Below are 24859 nucleotides of genomic sequence, written 5' to 3'. Positions count from 1 at the left end.
GTGTCACTGACGGATGACGGATTTCCTTATTGATGGATGCGAGACATTTAAGATTCAAAGGGAAGCTGGGAATGTAATCAACAAACATTGTCATCACATGGTTGTGGTGATCATTAATATGAAACCGATTCCCTCCTCCCACACACACACAATCAAACATCGCTAATTCTAATTTACTGTAATTCACATTGACATAGCAATACGTTTTTTCCATCAGCCAAATACAACTGGAGCAGACATGACTAATTGATCATGGAATTGCTCGATGATGTTTTCCCATTTGTCAGTTTAATAAAACGTCAGCATGTGTCTTTCTCTGTGTGTTTGTGTGTCAGACGCTGAAAGAGGCTAGCGAAAATGCTCGGAAGGATTTCCACCGCGAGGCCGAGCTGCTGACGAACCTTCAGCACGAGCACATTGTCACCTTCTACGGCGTTTGCGTGGAGAGCGACCCGCTCATCATGGTGTTTGAGTACATGAAACACGGAGACCTCAACAAGTTCCTCAGGCATGGTTTTTACTGCTTTAAAAATATTTTTAAAAGTACTACTGCAGAATCTTGTATACTGAAAATGATGAAAATGAAAATGATTTTAGAGAAAATGGTAAAATATACAAATTTTCTTGGGGATTATTGTATCCTATTTAGGGCTGTCAAAAATAACACCTTAGTTAACTGATTTGACTTCATTAAAATATTTACCGTAAACATTATGGTCAGCCACACATTTCATGACTTTCATAACCGCAGCAGTGCTCAGTTCCAACACCATATATGTACTGTATCTCCAACACACAAACACGTCTCCCCGTCTGTCCTCGGAACAACAGTTTCTCATTCTCCACCACACTACCGTGAGTTTCATTGTAGGACACTCCGAACATTAACACAGCAAAAGCAGGTCATAGGAAACCACTAAATGTCAGTGAGGAACAACTACTGCAATTAATTTAAACCATATTTTATTTTCTACACAAAAAAGAGCAATAGCTAAGATGGCCCAATATACAGTAATTGTGTGGACTGCGCATTGTATGCATATGTACACTGTCCGGGGTATACACACTTTTAGACCAGTTGAAAAATTGCAAGAATTTACATTTTGCACTGTGGGAATTAAGGAGGTTCTAAGTAGAGCTTCAAAATGAAAAAAGAAAGAAGCAATTTATTGCAAAGAATTCATCATCTGATCCAAATCTTAAGACCATAGCCAAAAAAAAATTTCATACCCCCAAAAATAGAAATAAAATGTTAAAAAAAAGACTCAGTAACGAGTAACTGCACCATTCTTGGTAATCACCTCAAAAATAATTTTGGGCATGCTTGATGCCAGTATTTTCAGGAGCCTAGTGGCAATGTTGCTCCAGGTGGTGAACATGGCTTGATGGAGGGCATCCACTGTCTGGAACTGATGGCCATTTTTGTAAACTTCCCTTGACATCCATCCCCAAATGTTGTCAGTTGGATTTAAATCAGAGGAACACGCAGGATGGTCCAAAAGAGTGAGATGATTCCTCTTTGTCAGGCGGGCATTATGAACTGCAGCCGGTCATTACCACGCAGAGGGCCTTCAGTCATGAGGGATTCCCCCTGCAACATCTCCACATAGCTAGCTGCCATTTGACACCCCTGCACAACCTGAAGCTCCATTGTTCCATTGAATGAAAAAGCGCCCAAAATCATGATGGCGCCCCCTTCCACTGTGCCGTGTGGAAAACATCTCAGGTGGGATCTCCTTGTCATGCCAGTTAGGTTGGAAGCCATCAGGACCATCATTTTTTTCTCATCAGAGAATAAAACTTTCTTTCACCTTTCAATGTCCCATGTTTGGTGCACTTGTGTAAATTCCAAACGGGCAATTTGGGGCGTTGGAGGCGTGGCCTTTAAAGATGTTTTTTCTTCTTAAAAGCCTTCTCTCAAATATGCCACTTTGATGGTTATTGGACTGCACTCGGCACCAGTAACTACCTTCATTTGAGCCGAGAATGAGCCTGTGTCTTGACGGACAGCCAAACGGCTCCTCTGGCTCAGGGCCAGTGACATTTTTTTGGGTCTACCACTTGACTTTTTTTTTGTTCTACATCCCTCAGGATCTTTAAGAAGTTTAAAGTCAGTCTTACTGCCTCAGCAGCAATGGCACGCTGCGACAGGCCTCGCTTATGCAGCTCGACAATCCGACCTTGTTCAAAGAGAGAAAGCTTTTCTGCCTTTGGTTTTTAAAGGCTGTGGTCTTAAACCTTTGATCAGCTGATCAACAGCCCATTCACTTTAATGCTTTTTTGCAATAAATTGCTTACTCCGAATCTTTTTGTCTCACTCCCATTTCTTCTTTTTGCATTTTGAAGCGCTACTGTACGTTTAGAAACTCCTTACGAACCCAACAGTGCAAAATGTAAATTCTTGCAGTTTTAGCTTGATTAAAATGTTCAATTCATTTCACGAAACATACATTATTTTAAATATACAGTATATAATGATGTTATTTCTTTCTGTTAGTAGAATACAGTGTAATGGGTATATTTCAGACATAGTTTCAAATGCACAATTAATCATCCATCCATCCATCTTCTATGCCGCTTAGCATCACGAGGGTCGCGGGTATGCTGGAGTCTGTCCCAGTTGACTTTGGGGCGAGAGGCGGAGTACACCCTGGACTGGTTGCCAGCCAAACACCTCAATCTGATTTTTAAAAATGCTATCATTTGACTTATTACAATATACAGTAGATGTGTGTGTGTGTGTGTGTGTGTGTATACATATACACACAAGATCAGGGCACATTATTTATATCAATTAACGTGATTTAATTTAAAAACAACTCACAGGCTTACAGCGTGCATTCATCAAAAGCAACTTTTTTGCTTTACACTGTAGACCAACCTAACAACTTCTCTCCACGTGTTCCCTCCTTCAGGGCTCATGGTCCGGATGCAGTTCTCATGGCAGAAGGCCAGACCACCAGACCAGTGGAGCTGACTCAGTCGCAGATGCTGCACATTGCCCAGCAGATCGCGTCGGGAATGGTCTACTTGGCATCACAGCACTTTGTGCACCGCGACCTGGCCACCAGGTACACGACCACATTATGCGTGATCTTAATAATAAGTACTTTTTTGTCGTAGAGCTCACACAGTCACCGTATTGTATGTAAAAGCTATTCTATTACTTACTTACATAGGTAGATGTATACTTTATTGATCTGCAAGAGAAATTCACATTTCCAGCAGCCCATGCACCCATCGTGCTGCTTCTTTGCTGATGTTTGTTTCTTGTCCAACAGAAACTGCCTGGTGGGTGAGAACTTGCTGGTGAAGATCGGAGACTTTGGCATGTCCAGAGACGTCTACAGCACTGACTACTACAGGGTATGTGTATGTGTCCAACTTTTTCTTTTTTGAGGAGGGGGGGCCTTCTTGTAGCCCACTTCCTAACCTCCCTTCCTGTTGCATGAAGCCTCCACCTGCATGGGCACCCTACCAGAATTACAATAAGAAACTTCTTTGAGTGCAGTGCAGGGAAATATTTATAATTTAATGCATTTTTTAAAAAACGCGAGGGAGCGATAATCGAACCGCGATATTGCCAGAGACGACTATACGTGTAATATAAGTATCCTCAAAGTTTTTTAGTCATCATACAAATGCTCAATGACTTATGGACAATTAGTTGCTAAGTTCCGCCCGTGCCCCTGGAAGTACGTTTTGCTTAAGGACGGCAATGTTTTTTAACCAATGTTGCTCAGATTTTACACACGTGTGCTTGTTAGTTCCCTAAAGGTATGTACCAAATTTTGTGGCGATTCGACCAACCACTCTAAAATTACAGTGGCTGTTTTGTAGATTGCATTGAGAAATTGGTCACCATTGGTCAATCCAATATATGCACCATGTGGTGTGTTTGTCCGAAAAATAATAACCCAGGCAACACAGTATGGATGCATTTTGACATATTTTCACCCTTTTGTGTGTACTGGTTCAGGAGTAGAAGAGCTTGTGCAAACATTTTTTTTCCATACACAGTAATTCCTTTTAAATTGACATTTTTCATAATGTTGAAATCTCAATATTGCACGTCATGAAAAGGTGTGCAAATATGAAGATTCGCCTCTGACTTTCTTTTGGAGTCTGTGACGGCACACTACCGTCCCCCAAATCCCCCTCCCGACTCTTCTACCTCCCGCTCTTCAATAGAGCCAAGTGTGCTGAGGCTGTCGCCATGGTAACACACAAAGGCAGCGCCAGTGAGCCCTCTGAGTTGTATCCAGCGTTTCTCGGGAAGAAAAGTAATCAGGGAACTTGTGTTTAGTATGCTTGGAGCAGCGCTGGAGACGGATAGAGAGGCGGCGTGGGGGGGAGTACGAGGGGCTGGGATGGTTATGTGGGAGATGTTGGAGGAGGGCAAAGAGTTGGACGCCGGAGGGGAAGCAAACAAGAAACAAATATACACCAGCAGAGAGAGCAGTCAGTGATGGAGTGATAAAGAATGGGATGGGGGCAGTGTAAAAGAAATCAAACAAGAAAACCAAAAAATAAGGGGGGGGGGGGGGGGGGGGTGACACAAGAAGGACAAAGTCAGCAAGAGAGGTGCAAGAATTTAGCTGTGGTTCAGCATCTAAGGGAGATGTGTGCTGTGTGTGGGTAAGCGTGTTCAGTCATGCTCTTACGTCAGTCAGGAGCAAAGATGAGTCATAAAGGAAACAGCCCCCTCCCCGTCCGTACACCTCAATGTGTGTGTATGTGGGAGGAAATAGAAGCAGAGGCGTGTTGGACTGACGAGGCTGTTTTAACGTCACAGCTTCCGCTCGCACAAAGAAGCTGGCAGACGCTTTGGTAGCGAGGCAGGATGCCTCCATCCTCCTCCTCCTGGTTGGTCTCCCACTGCAGCCCGCCTTTTTTTTATTTAGTCAGGCGCTCCTACAGCGACAATATTCAATACACCTGCAGATGCACATCGTAATTACATTCATAGCCTTTTGTTTTTGTTTGAACATGCGTTGCACCATATTTCAGTGGTGAACACACCATTACACCATACACTAAAGCAGTGGGCAGCTCTCCAGACCACGGCAGAGCAATTTGGGAGCTCAGCTGTCTATGCCTGTGTCATATTAAGGGAATCAAACCGTTCTTCACCGCCCTGCATGAGATCTCATATAACAATAACATATAATAAGACAGTAGTATCTCACAAAGTCACTACATCCCTCACATCGCAAGCATTTTTATTTAACTTGTCAAGGGAAACTTGGATATACTTTAGATTAGTCAGTGTACAGCTTGTAGAGGAGTATACATTCGTCCCTCCTTTATTGGTTCCAGCCCTGACCGCGATTGGTGAACTTCTGCAGAGGAGGATTCAATATTACTCTCTACAACACCTGAACCATTTTGTATTCACTATGTCACTATGCATTCTTCACTTGTGTATCTTGCTTGCTGCTGTAACAAGTGAATTTCCCTGCTGTGGGATTAATAAAGTACTACTACTACTACTACTACTACTACTACTATTAATAAACAGATCAGTTTTCGTCACACGGTGGCCGAGTGGTTTTCATGTTGGCCACACAGTCAGGAGATGCGGAAGATCTGGGTTCTCCCCGTGCACGGGTTTTCTCCGGGTACTCCGGTTCCCTCCCGTAAATTATCCATAGGTATGAATGTGAGTGTGAATGGTTGTTTGTCTATATGTGCCCTGCGGTTGGCTGGCGACCAGTCCAGGGTGTACCCCGCCTCTTGCCCAAAGTCAGCTGAGATAGGTTTCAGCATACCCCCACAACCCTATTGAGGATAAGCGGCATAGAAAAAAAATGGATGGAACATTTCTGGAGTTAGAGCATATAAAACCTATTTATGACCTTCTATAAATACAGTTTTAACATTATTAGAACCCTGTAGACATGAACTAACACCCCATAGTCACCTTTACACTCATATTACCCGATATAGTAGACATAATAAGTAATAATATAACATAATAACTCACCGTTAGCATTGGGGAAGTTTCTTGTTGTTTCTTGTTGCATGGCATTAGAAAAAAGATCAACATCATCTCATGTGACAAGATCTCGTAAGATTAAAACGTGAAGAGATTTCTCATTTGGAGAAAAGTTCTATCGTGAGAACAGGGCAGCTAGAAACATCAGACTGTGGACTATACTGTAGCATGGCTAATATGAATGATAATAATAATCAGCAGCAGCGAGGGACGTGTGGTTGTTTTTTCCATCGGAGTTAAACAACTGCTTGCTACTTGTTGATGTAGAAGCAGAAGCTGTAGTAATTCTACATAAAAGCATAAAAGCCCCCGACAACTTAGCTTCTAGGATCACTGGGACACGCAAACTCCTCCACCACAATAAGGATTTGGGGTACAAGCGGCCAAAATGAGTTTTCTCCGTAGGGTAGGCGGGCTCTCCCTTAGCGATAAGGTGAGAAGCACCAGAGTCTATCCCTCTGTTACTGAATATCATGAAGTTTGTTTTTTCCACATTTACCGTGTGACACCATACAGCACTTCAATGAAAACAAGCCCAAGACAAAAGAAAAGTGTTCAAACAACTTACCATGCCTCTGTTCCATCAGCAGTGTTCATGCATAAATGGGAGCAATGAAAGAGAATTAAATGTCTGCTTTGGTTTTATTGCATCTTCCTGGTAACAAAGCAAAAGCATACCCCCCCCTTTTTTTTGGTTTTACAAGGCAAACAAACATTATTCTAATGGAGGCTTCAAGGAGAGACGCACTTATGCACAGAGATATGCACAGAGCTTATAATGCTGTCAAGCACATGACACATTCACAACAAGGGAATACTTAAGCGTGTGTATTTACACATGTTAAGCAATCGTTTTACAAAGCTTATCGAGATTCAATTATGTTTTGTTACTAATTGCGTTTGCCTTCTATGTGATAATAGTTTTTTAATTGGTTTTATTTTTTTCTTCACCTCATTCAATGATAGAGATTTACACTCATTAAAATTGTGTGTTTTAATCTTCTGCTGGCTGCTACATAAAATATACAGCCTTTTTTTTTCATTCCAGCTTGTGTAAAGAATAATCAGAATATTAATAGAGTGCATCTAAGTCAGCAAGGAGAGAGATTCCCGTTCCCACAGCACACACACACGCACAAAAAAGATTCACTAGTTTTTGTTCCCATGGCAACACAGAGTGCAATTAAGGTTCCAGTGTATCAAGGAGTGGGTGGAGTTAGTCACATAAGCCCCGCCTACACTACATCATTTCGCTCCCTTTTTGACTGGCCTAGTTGCCATGGATACGGCAGCCTCCAGGTGGTCACCACAGAACAACCTCTTCTGCTTTATTTGACCCACTCCTCCCTTTCCCCATCTTTTTTTTTTTTTATAGTCACGCTTGGAACACTTAGGCCGTCATGTTGAAACCATGCATATTTATAAGGCAGGGAGAGAACTTGAGAAGGTGATGAGGGAGAGACAGCAACAGTAGGAATGATGGATAGATGGATGTATAGATTATAGGCATCATTAGTACTGTATTCACCCCTCTTTTTTTTTTTTAATCGGGAAAAAGTATTTTTAAAGCAAAATCATAGCCAAAATGATGATTTCTTTCAAATACAGTGCTACCTCGGTTTTCCTTAATTCTGAAACTGAAGTTTATTGTAAATTGTATAACTGAAAATTACGAAAACCGAAGCAATTTTTCCTACAGGAAATAGTGTAAATCCACTTAATTTGTTCGACATCCAAAATATTAACCAAAAATGCATTTTTAACATAACTTTTACCTTTATTGAAGACTCTTGTTGCTAAGACGCATCGCATTCAATGAATGTACTGAATCGTTTTTCATTGAATCGGCTTGTAATGACCAGGTTTTCCACTCCCAAATGACGTAGAAACTACTGTAAAAGTGCCAAAAGCCGCCAAGAAATGACAGAAAATTCCAAATTTTCGCTAATTTGCTGAGGTGGGAGCAAGTCACTGTTTTGCAAGTCCAAGTCAAGACAAGACAAATCCAGTCGAGTCTGACGTCACATGCTTGAAATGTTCGAGTCCTTACAAGTCATAAGCACGGTTTAGTGTCTCCCAAATGAAATGCCATTTTAACAATGTAACATTCTATTAAAGTTGACAAATACAGTGAATGCATTTTGAATTGTTTTATTTTTTTAAATAACATAAGAGTCAACCAACCTCCTCTGAAACTTACCTGTGGAGGTTGGTTGCAGGGGCTTCCCTGGACAGTCGCTCCAGAGAACACTGGGGATGCTCGGCGTTAGAGGTGCAACCCGCAAGAACCTGGTGAACGACACTTCAGTGCAGGCAGAGACGGCATCCAGATGCTTGGCAAAGGAGAGGGGGGTCAGAGCTGTATTGTGAAGACCAGAAGGGACGAGGGAGCAGTTCCAGGACGCTGGTTCTGCTGTCAAGCCCCACTGAGGTGTCGTGGGCTGGTTAACGAAACATTGGGGAAGTGGGGTGCCCACTTGAAAACCCTGTGAAGTCCCAAGGTCTGAAACATACAGCTCCGCCCTCAGTTCAACGGCGTCTGAAGGGAGCGACTTCTATGCCAACCACCTCACATAAAGAGCAGGAGGTAACTTCTGCCAAGTATGCTGGCAGCGATATTTATCGTTTTAAAGACAGGCCAGTGTGACAAGACTTAGTCACGCCTGGCCAAGGATGGGGTGATCAGCACTGATGAAATACCTCTACTACCCCAATGACAGAATAAGAGTGCTGACATAGCATTCAGCATTTAGTCATTGCACAGAAATGTAATCCGCACATTTGCAGAGTGGTTAGCATGTTGGCTAGGAGTCAGGAGATCAGGAAGATCTGGGTTCGAATCTCCGTTGTGCACCGTTCCACACCCCTCCAAGCGTTTGCCGGAAATCTTGTCTGTAGTTGTTTAGTTATGCTGGTAACATACATACATTGAAAACAAATGTAACCTCTTCCGTAAGAAACATTAAAACAAGCGGCCGAGCACTTCAGAGGCTGGTATTAATATTTCAGACCTTCAGGGTAAATGATCAGCCACAATGAATAAAACAAAACATCTAATGGGCGCGACCAGGTCGAGACACGTAAGCGAATAAAATGTTATTTGAGAACAAGGGGAGAGAGTATCTTTTGGTAAGAGAATAAATGCAGCGTGTTGGTCCTTGTGTTATGAAACATGGAGCGGCAATATATTCCATTCCGATGCTTTCCCAAAGAAAAGCTGTACGGTATATACGCCGATGTCCAAGCTAAACTAACTCCCACAGTTTATTGCAAGCAGATTACAGATGTAAACAAACCAACAACCGGAGAGGAGTAATAAAAAGTGGCACATTAAGATGAGAAACAAACAAAGTGAGGCAAGAGAAGAAGAAGAGAGGTTCGGTTGCGCTCCAGAGATTGGAGGCAGATCCTAGACCAAAGCCGATGGCTATCTATGTGACGGTCCACGTTTTATGACGCCATTAAATAAGCCGCTGACTAGCACAGAAACAGGCCAAGTGCGGGTAGCAGGCCATTAATAACAGACATAAACCTCCGAGGATGGACCGTCCTATCTGTGGGGCGCGATGGAGCGAGGATGGCCCGAGAGATTCATGTTCGCACGCCAGCTTCAATTCACTTTTGTGCAGGTTTAAGAACAAGCGGCGTCTTCATATTGCATGGCATAAAATAGATAGAGTTAGGTCCAGAAGGTCCTTTTATACATCGCCACTATGGATGTGGAATAAAGCAATCGAGATGAGAATGAAGTGTAGACGTTTCAGCTTTAATTTAAGAGGTTTCCCGAAAACATGACATTTACCATTCAGGAATTATAGCTATTTTATGCAGAGTACGCCCTATCACCACTGCTCACAGCAGGTTAATTGACCAGGCATGGCCCATTCCCTTGTTACTGCAAGACAAAAGACACAGATTAAAGTCTAGACTTGATAACATTATGATAATGAGTTGGGATTTAGCAGCAACCAATATGCGGTCCAAGGAAATCTCAATGCAAATTAAGACAAAGAGATAGTCTTCATCATCTGCACAATATGCCGGTGGTGGGTCTTGGGTAGGAGCCACATTTTTAAGTTGGATGTTGGAGATGCTAGGGTGTCCAACGCGCGGCCCGAGGGCCATTTTTGGCCCACAGCTTGTTTTTTATTGGCCCCTCTGTATATTCAAAAAATAAAATGAATGCATTATTAATGAGACATATTATTAGATATTCCACTCATTTGCTTTGTGCTTTGTGTTATGTGGTATGTCTATTTTGTGTAGTAATACCCCAGGTTGCAAGGACATGGTGGCAGGATGGATCAGTCAAGTTTTTAATTAACAAAAGATAAGCTCACAAAAAAAGGCAAAATAACAAAGAGGTCTAGGAGGTGCAGCTAAGGCAAACATTAGACTCACCATGGGAGGTGGAAACAGGAATGCGTAAAGAAAGGCAAATAATACAAGGAAACAGGAAAATTGCAAACAGAGATGGAATGGAATGCATGAAACACACAAGTACCCATAGTTCAAGGGAAACTAATGAACCGACCACTAGCAGAAACCCAAGCTGAAATAAACAGAACCTTAATTCAGGGTTTCCCATATGATTTTTTTTAAGCTGTGGTGGTGGGCTGCATGGGAGACGGACTGCCACCGCTGTCTCATGCCAGTTCTCTGTCGCTGTGATAATATTGATATTGACAAAGATATTGACATTGTCAGTAATAATGTCAACATTAAGGCCGTTTTCACGGGCTTGCACAAGAAATGCATTAATAACTTTAAATACATTTCTCTCTGCCGTTTCTTCCTCTCCTTATCTGTCCAGTGCCAACAGGGCGGACGGGTGATTCCGGTGCACGTTTTTCAAAATAAAGCATAGTGAAACGTCTATGCCACTTATCCTCCTTAGGGTCATGGGGGTATGCTGTAGCCCATCCCAGCTGACTTTGGTCGAGAGCTGGGGTACACCCTGGACTGGTCGCCAGTCAAGGCAACATATTAAAAAGCTTTCAGCAATGGATGCATTTTCCAATTCATCGTGAAATAGTAGTTTGACAAACCAACTTGTAGAAAACACATTTCTATAGTGGAGTTCATTATGCAAAGCGCACACAAACAATTGACTTTTTTTTCTACATAAGTAGCTGTTATAGATATAGGCATCTTATCGCTCGATTAGTTTATCCGTAATGGGAATAATAAAGATGAAAGTTGCGTTATCCGTGAGTGGCTGCCGACATCTGTTCACTTTTTTTGCCGCCGCCGCTGCCGGGGCACAAGAGCGAATCAGGAGGGGCCTTACTGCTATGAAAAGACTGCTATGATATAGGTGACACGCGACCAACTCTACCTTTGCAATTTCCGTAATGGGTACCCCTGATATAGCGCATGTCCATTCATACACTGTATTACTTCACGTTTTCATGTAAAAAAAAAAAAAAACTCATTTCCAAGGTGTGGCAGCTTTTATTATACCGTGGCGCTGCGCCACGGTCCATTACATGTACGGAAACCCTGCTAATTACAGTGGAACCTGGAACCTTGATGAGTGTCATTAATTTGTTCCAGAAGGTCCGACTATCTGAAACCAACGCTAACCAAATCCATTTTTCTAATAAGAAATGATGTAAATCCAATTAATCCGTTACAGAAAGCCAAAAATGCTAACACAAAACACATTTTTATGGTTTTACAATTACAGTTTGATATGCAGAAAACAATTGGAAATGCATGTAAATACACAAATGGTGAATGAAAGGGATAAATGAACATTTGAGGTTACTTATGCCTTCAATGAAGACATGATTCTTGATGTGACTGTCCCCAAAGACACTGTGGCAGCGAGATCAACCACCACCACCCTCCTGTTTTGAATTGAGTTGTTTCTTGAATTCAATAGTGTTTCTCAATAGTACCAAAGAAAGTTGCAAGTGTCAGCATTTTGATAAAGAATGTGAGAAACACTGTTGAATTCAAGAAATAACTCATGACAAAACAGGAAGGTGGTGTCCGTGTGGTGTCTCGCTGCACATTGTGTCTTTGGGAACAATAGTCTTCACTGAAGGTAAAAGTAACCTTAAATGTTCATTTAGCCCTTTCATTCGTCATTTATATGCATATACAATTGTTTTATTTATGGAACACTATAATTATAAAAAACTTATTTTGTGTTAACATTTTTTGAGAGTCAACCGCTGATGACATGATGGACTGGTCAGGTTGCCATTTTGTAAGCTAGCTAAGAGGATGCTAACAAGGAAGGACGTTTAGTGATTTAAAAAAAAAAAAAAAACTTTCGGAACACGGTCATGCAGTGTATTAATAGCACGACAAGACGGCCGCCATATTGCTAACTGGAGAATGCATGCAAACCAAGGCAAAATTGTGGCGTAAATTTTCAACCGCAACCGCCGCAAAACATGCTAATAGGGGCAGACGCTAACTGAGATTCCACTGTCCAATCAAAGACAGGCGCGCTCCCCAGCTCCCTCTAACCAAACTCAAGGTAATGCATTCAGTCCAAACTGGAAGCAGACGTAGCAAAATATAACCACAAAACAGGAACTAGTAACCCAAACCAAAGTCCATCCTGTCATGCAGAACATGACTCTTAAGAAGCTGATGTTTTGTTCCAATAGCCTCACCTACATTAGATAGGTTTTAGCATCTTTCATGTACAAAATGTGTGACCAAGTCACCCCTGGTCTAGAGAACCCAATTTTTGGAATTCTAAGAGGAAATCATCAGAATTAATAGAGGTACATGTTTTGCTGTCAGTTGAATTACTGTAGCTACAAAGGTGTAGCAGACAAGGATGCTAATGAGTTGTGCTCAAACTGCTTTGGAAGACAATACAGATATTTTCTTAAGTTAAGTCTTATAATCACAAACAACTGGTCAATGACTTATGGATAGTTAGTTGCAAATTCTGACATTTTGCTTGATGGCGGCTATGTTTTTCGACCAATCTTGCTCAAATTTTGCACACGTTCTTGTCAGTCCCTTTACCAAATTTGCTGGTGATTTGGTGAAAAACCCTAAAGGTGCAGTGGGGGTTTTGTATTGTTTTGAATTCAAGTCTATAGTTTTTTTAAGGCTGGAGAATGACCAATTATAACTGAATCTTCAAAGAAAAAATAGTGTTGAAAAGGTCTAATATAATGTGGAATATGTCTTTGCAGGATGTGTATTGCAGCTATGTGACAATAAAGATCACAAAAACTCTCCTCCAAAGGCTCGTTTCCTTGTTAGAGTCTAATGAAAAGAGCAAAAGTCCCTCTGAGTTTGTGATTAGCAGCTGATTGCTTCTCTCAAGGAAGTGACTGTGCTGCTAGATGTCACCAGTGACAATAAATCATAATTGGATTATTATTTTTAAATAGATTAACATCTGACAACATGGGACGCCGGTGATGCACATGTGAGACGACACAGTAGAATGCTACTGACACGAATGGCTGCTGATGTCTTGTTGGTCCACACAGAGTAGGGGTGTCCAAACGTTTTCCAGCAAGGGGCCACGTAGTGAGAAATGAAAGAATGCAAGAGCCATTTTGATATTTTGTACAGTTACTTCATTGTTAGACTCTCGTCTTTCATCAGAGAAAAAAGTTTGTTTCTACCTTTTTCCGTGCTTTAGTAATCAGCAGTAGAACATAGGTAAATGTCAGGAAAATATAGGTTCCCAACAAGAAAAGGGAGAAAAACAGCCCTTTGTGAAAAATACATTTCAAGCACAACTTTCCCTTTGACGCAAATATTTTTTGCTTTTGTGACAGCTCAAATATCTAAACAACTATACCAACATAAACAATACAAAAAGGGTAGTTTCACATCAAAATAACAATTTATTTACAAATATAACACCATGAACTATTTTCAATTTTCACATTTGGAACTAAACTGTGTGTGTGTGCGTTAAATTTTCCCTACAATGCGTAACCTTCTGCACGCTATACTCCTCCATGCTCTCCCGCTTCCTCCTTGCTGTCGAGTGTGGTTTTACATGAAAAAGATCCATGTCGGGCGCTTATCAAATGCACTTCAGCCACCTTGTTGCCGTTTTTATGTCTTAAAACTGCTACAAAGGTGACATCTTTTATTGTGCAATTGCGTCATCACCTCATTTTGCCTCTCGCACAAAAAAACCTGAGACGTATAAGTCCGTCTTTCGGATCGGGCGTTCGGGTTTATAAAAATGTATAAATACGTTGTTGGTATCGAATGACGTGATGCTACTACAACGTTATTTTTTTCTGATATTACCACGTTATTCTCGTAAAAATACAACTTTTTCTCTTAACATTTTGATTTTATTCTTGTAAAATGATTTATTTTTCAATTTTTGCTGTTATTTTTTTTCCTTGCTAAATTATATTTGTAGCCGCGGGCCAATGAAAAAGCATCCGCAGGCTGCAAATGGCCCCTGGACTGCACTTTGGACACCAATGAGATAGAGAGTATTGGTTGTTAAAAATGTATTGCTCATTTTTTTAATGTTTAATTGAACCTCATCTAATTGTGTGTTTGTTTTTTGTTTTTTGGGGGTTTTTTTAAACCCTCAGGTGGGAGGCCACACAATGCTGCCAATCCGCTGGATGCCCCCCGAGAGCATCATGTACAGAAAGTTCACCACGGAGAGTGATGTGTGGAGTCTGGGAGTGGTCCTGTGGGAGATCTTCACCTATGGCAAACAGCCCTGGTACCAGCTCTCCAATAATGAGGTACACCGCACTCATTTACAGTAACCCTCAGCCTTCCTGCCTCTGCTTATTCTTATATGGGAAGGCACATCGAGATAAAGAAGCAGCATGAAAGGCCAAAAAAATGAAAACAATATGATGAAAATAACATGCACGAATAAGCGCTCTGGTAATATGGCTAAATATAGCATTTTTTAATATGAGGGAACTTGTTAAAAGCTCTCACATGTGCACTTATGCTAATGTTGCTGGACGACAGTCCAGTTCAAACCGATAAAAGCTTTCGCACAGTTTTCTCGAAACTATTAGGATTTGCTTTGTATTATATTTTTAAGAGAGCACACAAATGTTAATGTTTTAGAAAAACAGTGCAGCTCAAACACATCAATAGTGCTTTTGTGCAATTTTCTACTAAATTGTTTTGTACATTTTCCTGCAATTTTATCATCTTTTTTTCCTAATACTTCTACTCTTTTGTGGGTTTGTGCATTTTTTTACATTTTCCTGCAATTTTCTAATCTTTTTTATCTAATTCTTCTCATCTGTTGTACAATTTTGGGGACGGGGGGACTTTTGTTTGCACGCGCTCACTTAGGCTAATGTTTCTTGAAACTCGTTTTGATGCAATTTATTGTGCTTTTGTTCAATTTTTTTTTTTAATGATGTTTTTGTACAATTTCCGACCAAATTCTCATGAGAAAGTGTTGATTAGCTTGCAAAGGCTCACTTATGCTAGCCAACGTTGCTGTAAAGTAGCGCATTTTCCACATAATAATAGTCATTTTGTACAATTTTTGACTAAATTCTTTCATCATGCTGGAATTTAGATGAATGAAAATGTATCCTAACTCAATGAAGAGAAGATGTCCTGTTTCAGCAAGATGGTAAATAAATAAAATAAGAAATGGACTGTCTTTTCAATATTTAATAGGATTTACAAATCTCCTTTTTCTTGGGCCTTGACTCATTTTCCGGAGGGAGGGAAAAAAAAGACTGCAATATTGAGCTCTTCAACCTGACCTTCAACTTTTCTGACCTCTCAGCTGTTTTTTGTGCCTCTTAGACTCACTCTGGTTACATCTAAATGTAACCTTTTAGCCTCGTTATTGCCATTTACATCTATCTAGCCTCTCCTAACCGGCCATCAGCTCACCTCCTGACCTGCAAAGCATCTGCACAGGATGTGGAGATATCCATCGTTTGTCTGCAATGAGGCTAAGAAACAAAGGCCAAATGATAAACTTGTGACATTTGTCAGCGCTTTATTGCGAGAGATTTCGCAATGAACCTGGGGAAATTAGAAGTGAATCATCTTTTTAACACAATGACAGTAGCCTTTTTTTGTCTTCTTCTCTTTAACACAAACTCTTTTCTTAAATCGGTTGTGTTTCCTATAGTTGTTGCTAATTGTAAGATAACCTTTTTGTAATACTGGACAATTTAACGTTTAACACAGAGTACATAAGTCTTTTGTTTATATTTGTATACTATGAACTGTATAATAATTTTGTATGCAATGTATATATAATTGATTTCATTTTCATTTTTAAGGTACATTCAATGTTGGTTGCTGTGTTTTTTAATTTGTTTAATTTCATTTCATTACACCACACAAAGGCAAAAGAGAGAAAAAATGTATATATTATTTTTTAATCATTTTTGTATATTTTGTTATTGTATTTACAATATATGTATTTATTTTAACAATTTGATTATCATTTGTTATTGTAATTATACAATTTTATATATAATTATTTATATATAATTAGGTAACTTTATATGATTCAATGTTTAATTATACTGTACATATTACATTCATATCATTTATTAGCCTTTTTGATTGGATTGTCAATCAATCTCCTTCGTATCGTTTCCTGTTGTGGTCAATGGTGGCTAGCAAACTCGCTAACAGTGTGAGCTGCTGGCTAACCACCAATAAACAATAGAAGAAGAAGCAGCAGCTAATAAGCAAAATGAATATTTGGTTCAACGAGTAGGAGGAGGACGACGTCAGCATCAATATGTTTTAGCAAGGATACAAAAACGCTACAACCGAACGGCGCCAGGACGGGGCAGAGGAGTGAATACACATAATTTCTGTGTCCAACCTCGTAGATTAATCATTAAAGTTCAAACATAATTTGAACTTTGAGAGTGTTTAAATGAGAGAAATGTGAGAATTTGTTAATGCCTGTCTGACAAAAGTGTATAAAGTGTATGGTGAGGGGCTTTAACATATACCATCATACATATAATCATTGTAGACAAAGTTGGCTTATTGCTGGCTATTTTGGGAACCTATGCCCCGCGATACACGAGGGAACACGGTACTACCTTTGTGAAGGCAGCGTTAAAGACACAGCTCCTGCATTGGATCTTGACTTTGCAGGTGTACCAAGCGTAGCTTTCAAAGCATCTTTGAACATTTCCACCTCACCCCACGATGTCGGATCTGTGTGCCTGTCACTTCCGATTGCGTCCGACTTCATCAGGCGGGTGAATAATTCATGCCGCGTGACATTTTTTATTTTTTTAAGCCTGCGAGGTGAAGCGCCTTTCACCGAGCCGACGCTCCATCACCTTCATCATCGTCCAGGAGTGTTCACGTCACATGTTTGCTCTTCCCGCTCTGCAGGTGATAGAGTGTATCACCCAGGGCAGGGTGCTGCAGCGCCCGAGGACCTGCCCCAAAGAGGTGTACGACCTGATGCTGGGCTGCTGGCAGAGGGAGCCCCACATGAGACTCAACATTAAGGAAATCCACGGCCTGCTTCTCAACCTGGCCAAAGCCTCGCCCGTTTACCTGGATATACTGGGATGAACACGGATGACAGAGTGTGTGTGTGTGTGTGTATATGTGCGTGCGCGCGCTTGTGTGTATGTGTGTGTGTGTGTGTGTGTGTGTGTGTGTGTGTGTGTGTGTGTGTGTGTGTGTGTAAAGTGTCGCTGTACAGGAAACAAACTTTTAAAGGCAATCAAAAAAAAAAAATCCCTTCCCTCCCGATCTCCTTTCCATTTGACCTCCTCATATCCTCCCCGAAGAGACGCTACTTATGAGGGAAACACGCCTTTCAAGCAAGCCAGGCTGGACTTCATGACAGAACTTCATGTTCCGTGACTCAGCACTCCCTCGCAGAAGGAAAAAAAAAAAAAAAGTGACTCATTTCAACAACCAGAATTGGCAACGCGGGGAACGCTTCTTGGAGCGACAAGATTTTTCTTGTAAATATGAGACTGTGTGAAGGTGTTTGTATGTTGGTTTTTTTGCCAGGATTTGGCTATGTGTGGTGTTGAGCCCTAATGACACTGTTAACCATCCCCCTACCCCCTTAAATGAACATACCCCCCCTTACATACATTCACCATCACGCATGTGTCACATTATCATGCTGAAAGAAATGGGGAAAATTGAGAATTTCTTACTATTTCTTCAAGATACTGAAGAAAGGATGTAGTCCTATTCTGAATGTGTATTCCAACAAGTAATTATAATCCCAAAATTGTCCTAACCATTCAACATGAACTTACGATAAGAGGAAAGACAGGAAAATTAACCTGAAGCTCAGCGATAACCCTTTTGCCCCAGCTCAGGGGTGTCCAAAGTCTGACCCGAAGGCCCGGAGTTTATTTTTTATTGGCCCACGGCACATTGTAAAAATAAAATGAAACCAAAAAAAACAAGCAAAAATGGATAAAACACAGCAAAAAGTAAAGAGAAGCAGCTGAGATGTTGATACAGACAACGAATAATGAAACAAAGCTTAGTTGTTAAATACATTCAAATGTATTTTTAGCCTTTTTGTAAAACTAAAAAAAACATAAAAAATATCAAAGTGGCCCCCCGCATCTTTCGATTTTCAGTATGTGGTCTTCGGGAGAAAAAGTTTGGACCCCCATGCTCCAGCTGATCAATTAGCATGTGAAAAATAGTCTAGCGGGGGCAGCTAAAAACACTCCTCCTTTGTCAGAGTTAAGGGTACACAGACTGATTAATGCGCTATCTTTCCCGGCCTCGGGAACCTTGCTCCATTTACATCGCACCAGTCTGTGTTGTAGCGGTAAACAATAACTGACTTCTCTATTTTGTACTGCAAACTTTGGTTTGCACCACTGATTTTTAAACTTTCTGTTTTTATGGCAGCCCGTTTAGGCAGCGAACTAATCCGGCATGAATAGACTTAACCCTTTCCTCTACAGTCGCCCCTCGCTACATGGCAATTTGAACATCGTGCCCTCACTCGATTGCGTTTTTTCAAAAATTAATTGATGAATTAATAATCACTGATTCATAGTTGACTGCGGCCTATTATTATTCCAACAATATTGAGAGGCAAGTTATATGTGCTATTCTGGTTACTAGGCATCAGTTACATGTTACATTGATGAGATATTACATTACTTTGCCTTAACACTGCATGGTGTCAGCCATGGCATGTTCGACGCGAGAGAGTGAAAAAAGTTCTCCTCCCATTCCGTGTGGAAGTGGTAAGTTTTTGACTTGCTACTTTGTCCTTTTTTCCCCACTGCGTTTGAAACTCTTAAGTTTAGAATAAATAAATTGGAGGCTAATTAGTTAGCTCGGTAGCATGCTATATGCTATGAGCGGGAGCCGTTTCTTATGTCTCTGCAGTGATCCAGGAGCGTGCGCATTAGTGTTGCGCAATATGGAGTGTAAAGGTGACTATAGGGATGTTATTCTATAGTCTACAGGGCTCTAATCACGGTAAAAATATATTTAGAAAGTCATAAACAGGTTTTCTATGCGCTAACTACGAAAATATTCAGTTCATTCATATTGTTTCCTAGAAATTCACTTAACACGGTCGTGTCTGGAACCAATTAACCGCGATGAGAGGTGCAAGAGATGACTGTATTTCTATCTCTTGAAGAAGTAGCCCTTAATCATGTACCTAAATTTTCCAGAAAAGAAATTGTAATGCAAAAATAACTAACATAAACAAATTGTTTAAACTCTGAACAGACTGGAAGAGGAACCTGAAGCTTCAAGCCAAACATTATACTCAAGGATTCTTTAAATATTAGCATGTCGATCTATGCAAAAAATGATGTAGTTCGAGTCAGTCGGCCAGCTAAAAACACTCGTACGGCATCAAAGTTAAGAGCACGTAGACGTGTTAACTCGCTAACTTTTCCACTCTGGGGAACGTCACTGCATTTACTCTCCACAAGTCTGTTTTGTAGCTTTGTGCAATAGCCTAACAAGCTTTACTATTTTTTTTTTTTACTGATTTGCACCACCACATTTTCCTGTTTACTTTCTATTTCAATCTTTATGGCAGCCCGTTTAGGCGGCAAACTGGTCCGGCTTGAATAGACTTCACTTCCTGCTGTTTCCATCTCTTGAAGAAGTAGCCACTTGGGCATTTGACAAAATTTCCTTGAGGATGTCGTCCCACACTGTGAAGAAACTATAAAAATGATCTTAACCTAGATGATGTTAACCTAGAAACATGAACTGTCTGGCTTAAATGAATGTGAACAGGAAGAGGCACCTGTGGCTCCGAGCTAACTCTTTTACTCCAGGGTTCTTGAAATATGAGCATGTCAGTATGTAAAAATGGAATTGTGACAGTCGGGCAGCTAAAAACACAGTATCAACGTCCACACGTTAATACGTGTGTAACAGCTTGGGTAACCTTACTCTATTTGCTTTCCGCCAGTTTGTTGTAGCTATAAAGAATATGTAACAAACATTATTTTTAGTTTAAAATCCCCCATCACCCACGTTTACGCTCTTCCTGTTTCCTTTCTATTTCCATCTTGATGGCAGCTCTTTTAGGCAGCCTGAACAGATTGCACTTTCCTCTTTTTCCGTCTCTTTCGACTAGGCAGTTGACGACTCAGTCAAACAATTAAGTGTTTTTTTTGTTGTTGTTTTGTTAAAGACACAGTGGAACCTCGGTTAGAGTCTGCCCCGATTTGCGTGTTTTTTGGTTTTGCTTCGGTTTGCGTGCATTCTGCGCTTAGCATACAATATGGAGCGTGAGTCCATTTGTATTCTTAACATAGATATATTTTTCTGCAGAAAACGGCCTTCCTTAAAAAAATGGCAACCAGAACCGGAAGTTGCGTCGCCCGTCTGTCATCAGTGATTGCTTCTCAAAAATGTTAACAGCTTTACATGCAGAAAACAATTCTAAATGCATATAAATTAGGAAGGAAAGGGATAAATGAACATTTAATTGTTTTCTGCATGTCTAACTTTAATTGGAAAACTATAAACGTGTGTTTTGTGTTGACATTTTTGGTTTTCTGGAACAGATTCATTGGATTCAGATGATTTCTTATGGGAAAAAATTGATTCGGTAAGGATCCATTTCGGTTAGTCAGACCATATTGCTAACCAAGGTTCCGTTGTATCTATTTTTAATGGGATGGGAGAATCTCTCTGAATGTTCTGGACCCCTGTTTCCATGCCATTGTTGAATGACACAGGAAGGTGTTGTAGCTCCACATCGCGTCGCTGTAGTCATGTTGTTCTCAGTCAACAGCGCCAAGTAGCGCACTCCATTGACAGAATACACACCGTCGCCTCAAATAAACATTTCTGAACAAGCAATTGTGAACTTTCAAATGCATAACTAACCTGCAGCGCTTGCTATGCACACGGTGTCGTACCTCCGTTACACCTTTTCAGCACAGGGTAACATGATGACTACCCAAAGCTAACATTCTCCCACCCAACCTCACTCTAAACAGCAACAGATGCTTCACTTCCACTCATCTTGAGGGTCAATTGATTGACTCGGCCACGGCTATACCATGTTCATGGGTCTTAGGGCTAAAGGAGGGGGTCGTGTGGCCAAGGGGTGCTTGGTCCAAGCAGTGGAAGGTGCGGTTCTCCTGGTCAACCAATATTAAATCGTCAGACCTCTTAGCACCGCTTCAGAATTATGCATGTGTGGGTTTGGGGGGGGACTTACACAAACTGTTTACCATCTCCTCCCATCCCACGCCGTCCCTCCATCTTTGCTGAAAGACACTCACGAAGGTCCGAGAGGGAAATTGAATTGTGCATGTTTTATTATTTGAGCGCTGCAACGCTTTAGTCTGCCCCCCCACCACCCCAATCCCCGTCCTCTGTAATGGTGTAATGTATATTTCATTACGCCCTAATGGGCTCCATTAGCACAGTCTCCTCACAGACATTCAAGACTTATTGTTTTATGGCAGACAAAAAACAAAAGGAAAGTATGGAGGAGAAGCAATGGGAGGCCATAATGCACAGTGGGAAGAGAGGGGAAGATGTCGTGGGGGTCAGATGGTACCGAGGACCAGAGAGCTAAAGGGGGGTGTCATTGTGGGATAGCGGATGTCCTCCGGGAGTGAGCGCGAGTGAGCATCCATCATTCCGGCAGCTTGCAGATGCTCCAAAAGCCACAACATCACTGTAGTACCCCCTCCATCTCTATCACCTGCATGCAGCTCACAGCGACACTGTAGTGGCTCACACTGTAAATACAACATGCATGACAGGATTTTTATTATTTTACTCTTAAGGGCAAAAAAGTCAACCATTTTATGTGTCCAAAATCTTCACTTAATAATAACAATAATGATAATAATACTATGATGTGGAATATGAGGTTCATTTAATGACAACAGCACTTGATGGTATTGATGTTTGTGACATGTATCCTTGGGGTGTTTTTTTTTGTAGTCGTTTTGATTTATATATCAAGACGCATTTTGTACATTACTTTCTACGGTTAAACTGAGGAAGACTGGTTTTTTAATGTGTTTAAAAAGTGTTAAGAGGTATTTTGAGCGTCCCTCTCTGTAGCTAGCAGCCCCTCTAACTTTGTTTACCTGCTGTGTGCACATTTGTTTGTTAGCGGGCTTGATTATATAAAATCAGCACAATCTATTTTCGTGAAACTTTGCGTAGGGTTGAAGTACAAACCTGTCATATTGTGGTGCAAATCTGGAGGAATTTTTTTGACTGGCCATTGAAATCTTCCCCCCACTCCAGAATGCAGATGGGAGTCCTATCAGTCCATTCCAAACGTCTTCACCATTATTTATACACCACGTAGTAGCCTGCTAACCAGCAAAAGGACATGATGGCATTTTTTTTCTCATTTGTTCAAAGACTTTACTTTTTTTGGATGTATTTCCAATACAATAGATTTCCAACAACAGTGGTACGTTCCTGTCCTGATATGTCGTCTGTCAAAGGGTGTACATAACAAAAAAGATGGCTCTGTATGTTTTTATTTTCACAATTGTTCAAAGAATTTAATTTTTCTGATCTATTCCCTCTACCCAAAAATCAACAGTAGTACATCCCTGTCCTGATATGTAATCTTCTGTGAACCAGGAAGTAGCCTGCCACCTAACAAAAAGGACGTACATAACAAAAAAAAAAAAAAATTCACATTTTTTTTCCACATTGGTAAGAATAATTTTTTCTTTTTATGGTCTGTTTTGACTGGTAGTGTACATAAACAAAGACGACCCGTCACTATTTTTTTTCACATTGTTTTTTTTTTTTAATCTGTTTCCCCCGCCCAAGAATTAACCATGGTACAGTTCTGTCCTTCCCCTTCATTTTCCATGAACCAGGAAGTAGGCTGCTAACTTTAAAAAAAAAAAAAAAAAAAAAAAAAAAAAAGGATGGACAGACACGAAAACGGCATTCGGAATTTGTTTTCTGGTTCTTCCGTTTGAGTAACAGTGCAGCATCCCGTGGCCCCAAATGCAGTACATTCCTATTCCTAACATCCTTAACCATCCCTCATGAACCAGGATGTAACTTCTTTTTTTTTTCCCAATTTTTGTTGTTTGAGTCAAAATTGAACTGACCCTCCCCAAGCCCGATATTCAAAAATGGTACAGTCCCGTACGTTGATGTCATGCTGCATGAACCAGGAAGTGGCCGGCCGCGATGCGGATGGACAAGCGAACAGAAACGTGGCAAGCCTCACTTCAGTTAACAGCTCAACCTTGGCAGAGGTCTTTGCCCCACTCGGGATCAATCTAGTTTTCTGTTTTTATTGAATCAAGCGAGATAGACGTCGTGTTTCCAACCTATGGACAAAGGGGAGCTGGCGATGATGATGATTGGCCAGCACAAATGTGGAGCTCTCTATGGACCGACATGTCCAACAGAACGAGTTAAAAGAGGACAAAAAACAACTGCTGTATGAACAGAGGGACTGACAATCACAGACTTTGAACTTTCTCTCTTATTATTCAAGTGACCTACTGTACCATAGACTCTTTCCTCTTCTATGCTGCCTATACTGTACGTGGTAGTCTTCAACTTTGCTCTCTAGAAGTGCTTTTTTTTCTTCTTGTTTTTTAATTGTAAAGGCAAACGTCTCGAGGAATGAACAAAAAACACAAAACTTGTACAAATGTGAATAAGCTGCTGAAAGAAACAAGAGAGTTGCTCACTGTGTCTGAGACTGTGTCACTTTGTCCTTTTGTGATTCTTTTGTCTTACTCACGGCGACACACAAATACCCAACAATATTTGTCACACGTAAATGTTTTAGCTCATCAAAGAAATGTAAATGTTAGTCAATGACAACACAACTGAACACAAAATGCAGTTTTTAAATGAAACATTTTATTATTAAGGGAGAAAAAAAATCCAAACCTACATGGCCCTGTGTGGAAAAGTGATTGCCTCCCACCCTGTTAAAACGTAACTAAACTGAGATTGATTGAGATCTATCAGTGTTGAAAAGGCTATAAAGCAATTTCTCAAGCAAACATGGAACAGTGATGAACCTTCCCAGGAGTGTCCAGCCAACCAAAATGACCCCAAGAGCGCAACGATGACTCATCCAAGAGGTCACAAAAGACCCCACAACAACATCCAAAGAACTGCAGGCCTCACTTGCCTCAGTTAAGGTCAGTGTTCATGACTGCACCATAAGAAAGACACCGAGCAAAAACGGCCTACATAGCAGAGTTCCAAGACCAAAAGAACATGACGGCTCGTCTCAATTTTGCCAGAAAACACCTTGATGATCCCCAAGACCTTTGGGAAAATGCTCTGTGGTCCGACGACACAAAAGTTTAACTTTTCCGAAGGTGTGTGTCCCATTACATCTGGCATAAGTAATGCCGCATTTCAGAGAAAGAACATCAAACCAACAGTAAAATATGGTGGTGGTAGTGTGATGGTCTCTGGCTGTTT

General features: G+C 40.9%; 1 protein-coding gene across 6 annotated transcripts in view; it reads left to right on the top strand.

The window, feature by feature from the left end:
- ntrk2a (neurotrophic tyrosine kinase, receptor, type 2a) overlaps positions 1–24110 on the top strand; it is a 109793-nt gene extending 85683 nt beyond the window's left edge. For 4 of the 6 annotated variants that reach the window (XM_054774698.1, XM_054774699.1, XM_054774697.1 and 1 more), the window contains 5 exons: positions 336–508; positions 2916–3071; positions 3282–3372; positions 14551–14709; positions 17324–24110. In XM_054774698.1, coding sequence (XP_054630673.1) covers positions 336–508; positions 2916–3071; positions 3282–3372; positions 14551–14709; positions 17324–17509 — 765 coding nt within the window. In that variant the 3' untranslated portion in view covers positions 17510–24110. The remainder of the gene's footprint in view (positions 1–335; positions 509–2915; positions 3072–3281; positions 3373–14550; positions 14710–17323) is intronic. The other 2 variants (XR_008570135.1, XM_054774696.1) reach the window with 2 other exon arrangements.
- Positions 24111–24859: the final 749 nt, after the last annotated feature.

This window comes from Dunckerocampus dactyliophorus, chromosome 4, assembly GCF_027744805.1.
Source record: "Dunckerocampus dactyliophorus isolate RoL2022-P2 chromosome 4, RoL_Ddac_1.1, whole genome shotgun sequence".
Classification (NCBI taxonomy): domain Eukaryota; kingdom Metazoa; phylum Chordata; class Actinopteri; order Syngnathiformes; family Syngnathidae; genus Dunckerocampus; species Dunckerocampus dactyliophorus.
Note: the sequence above shows the minus strand (reverse complement) of the source record. Positions and strands in the feature narration are given on the sequence as shown.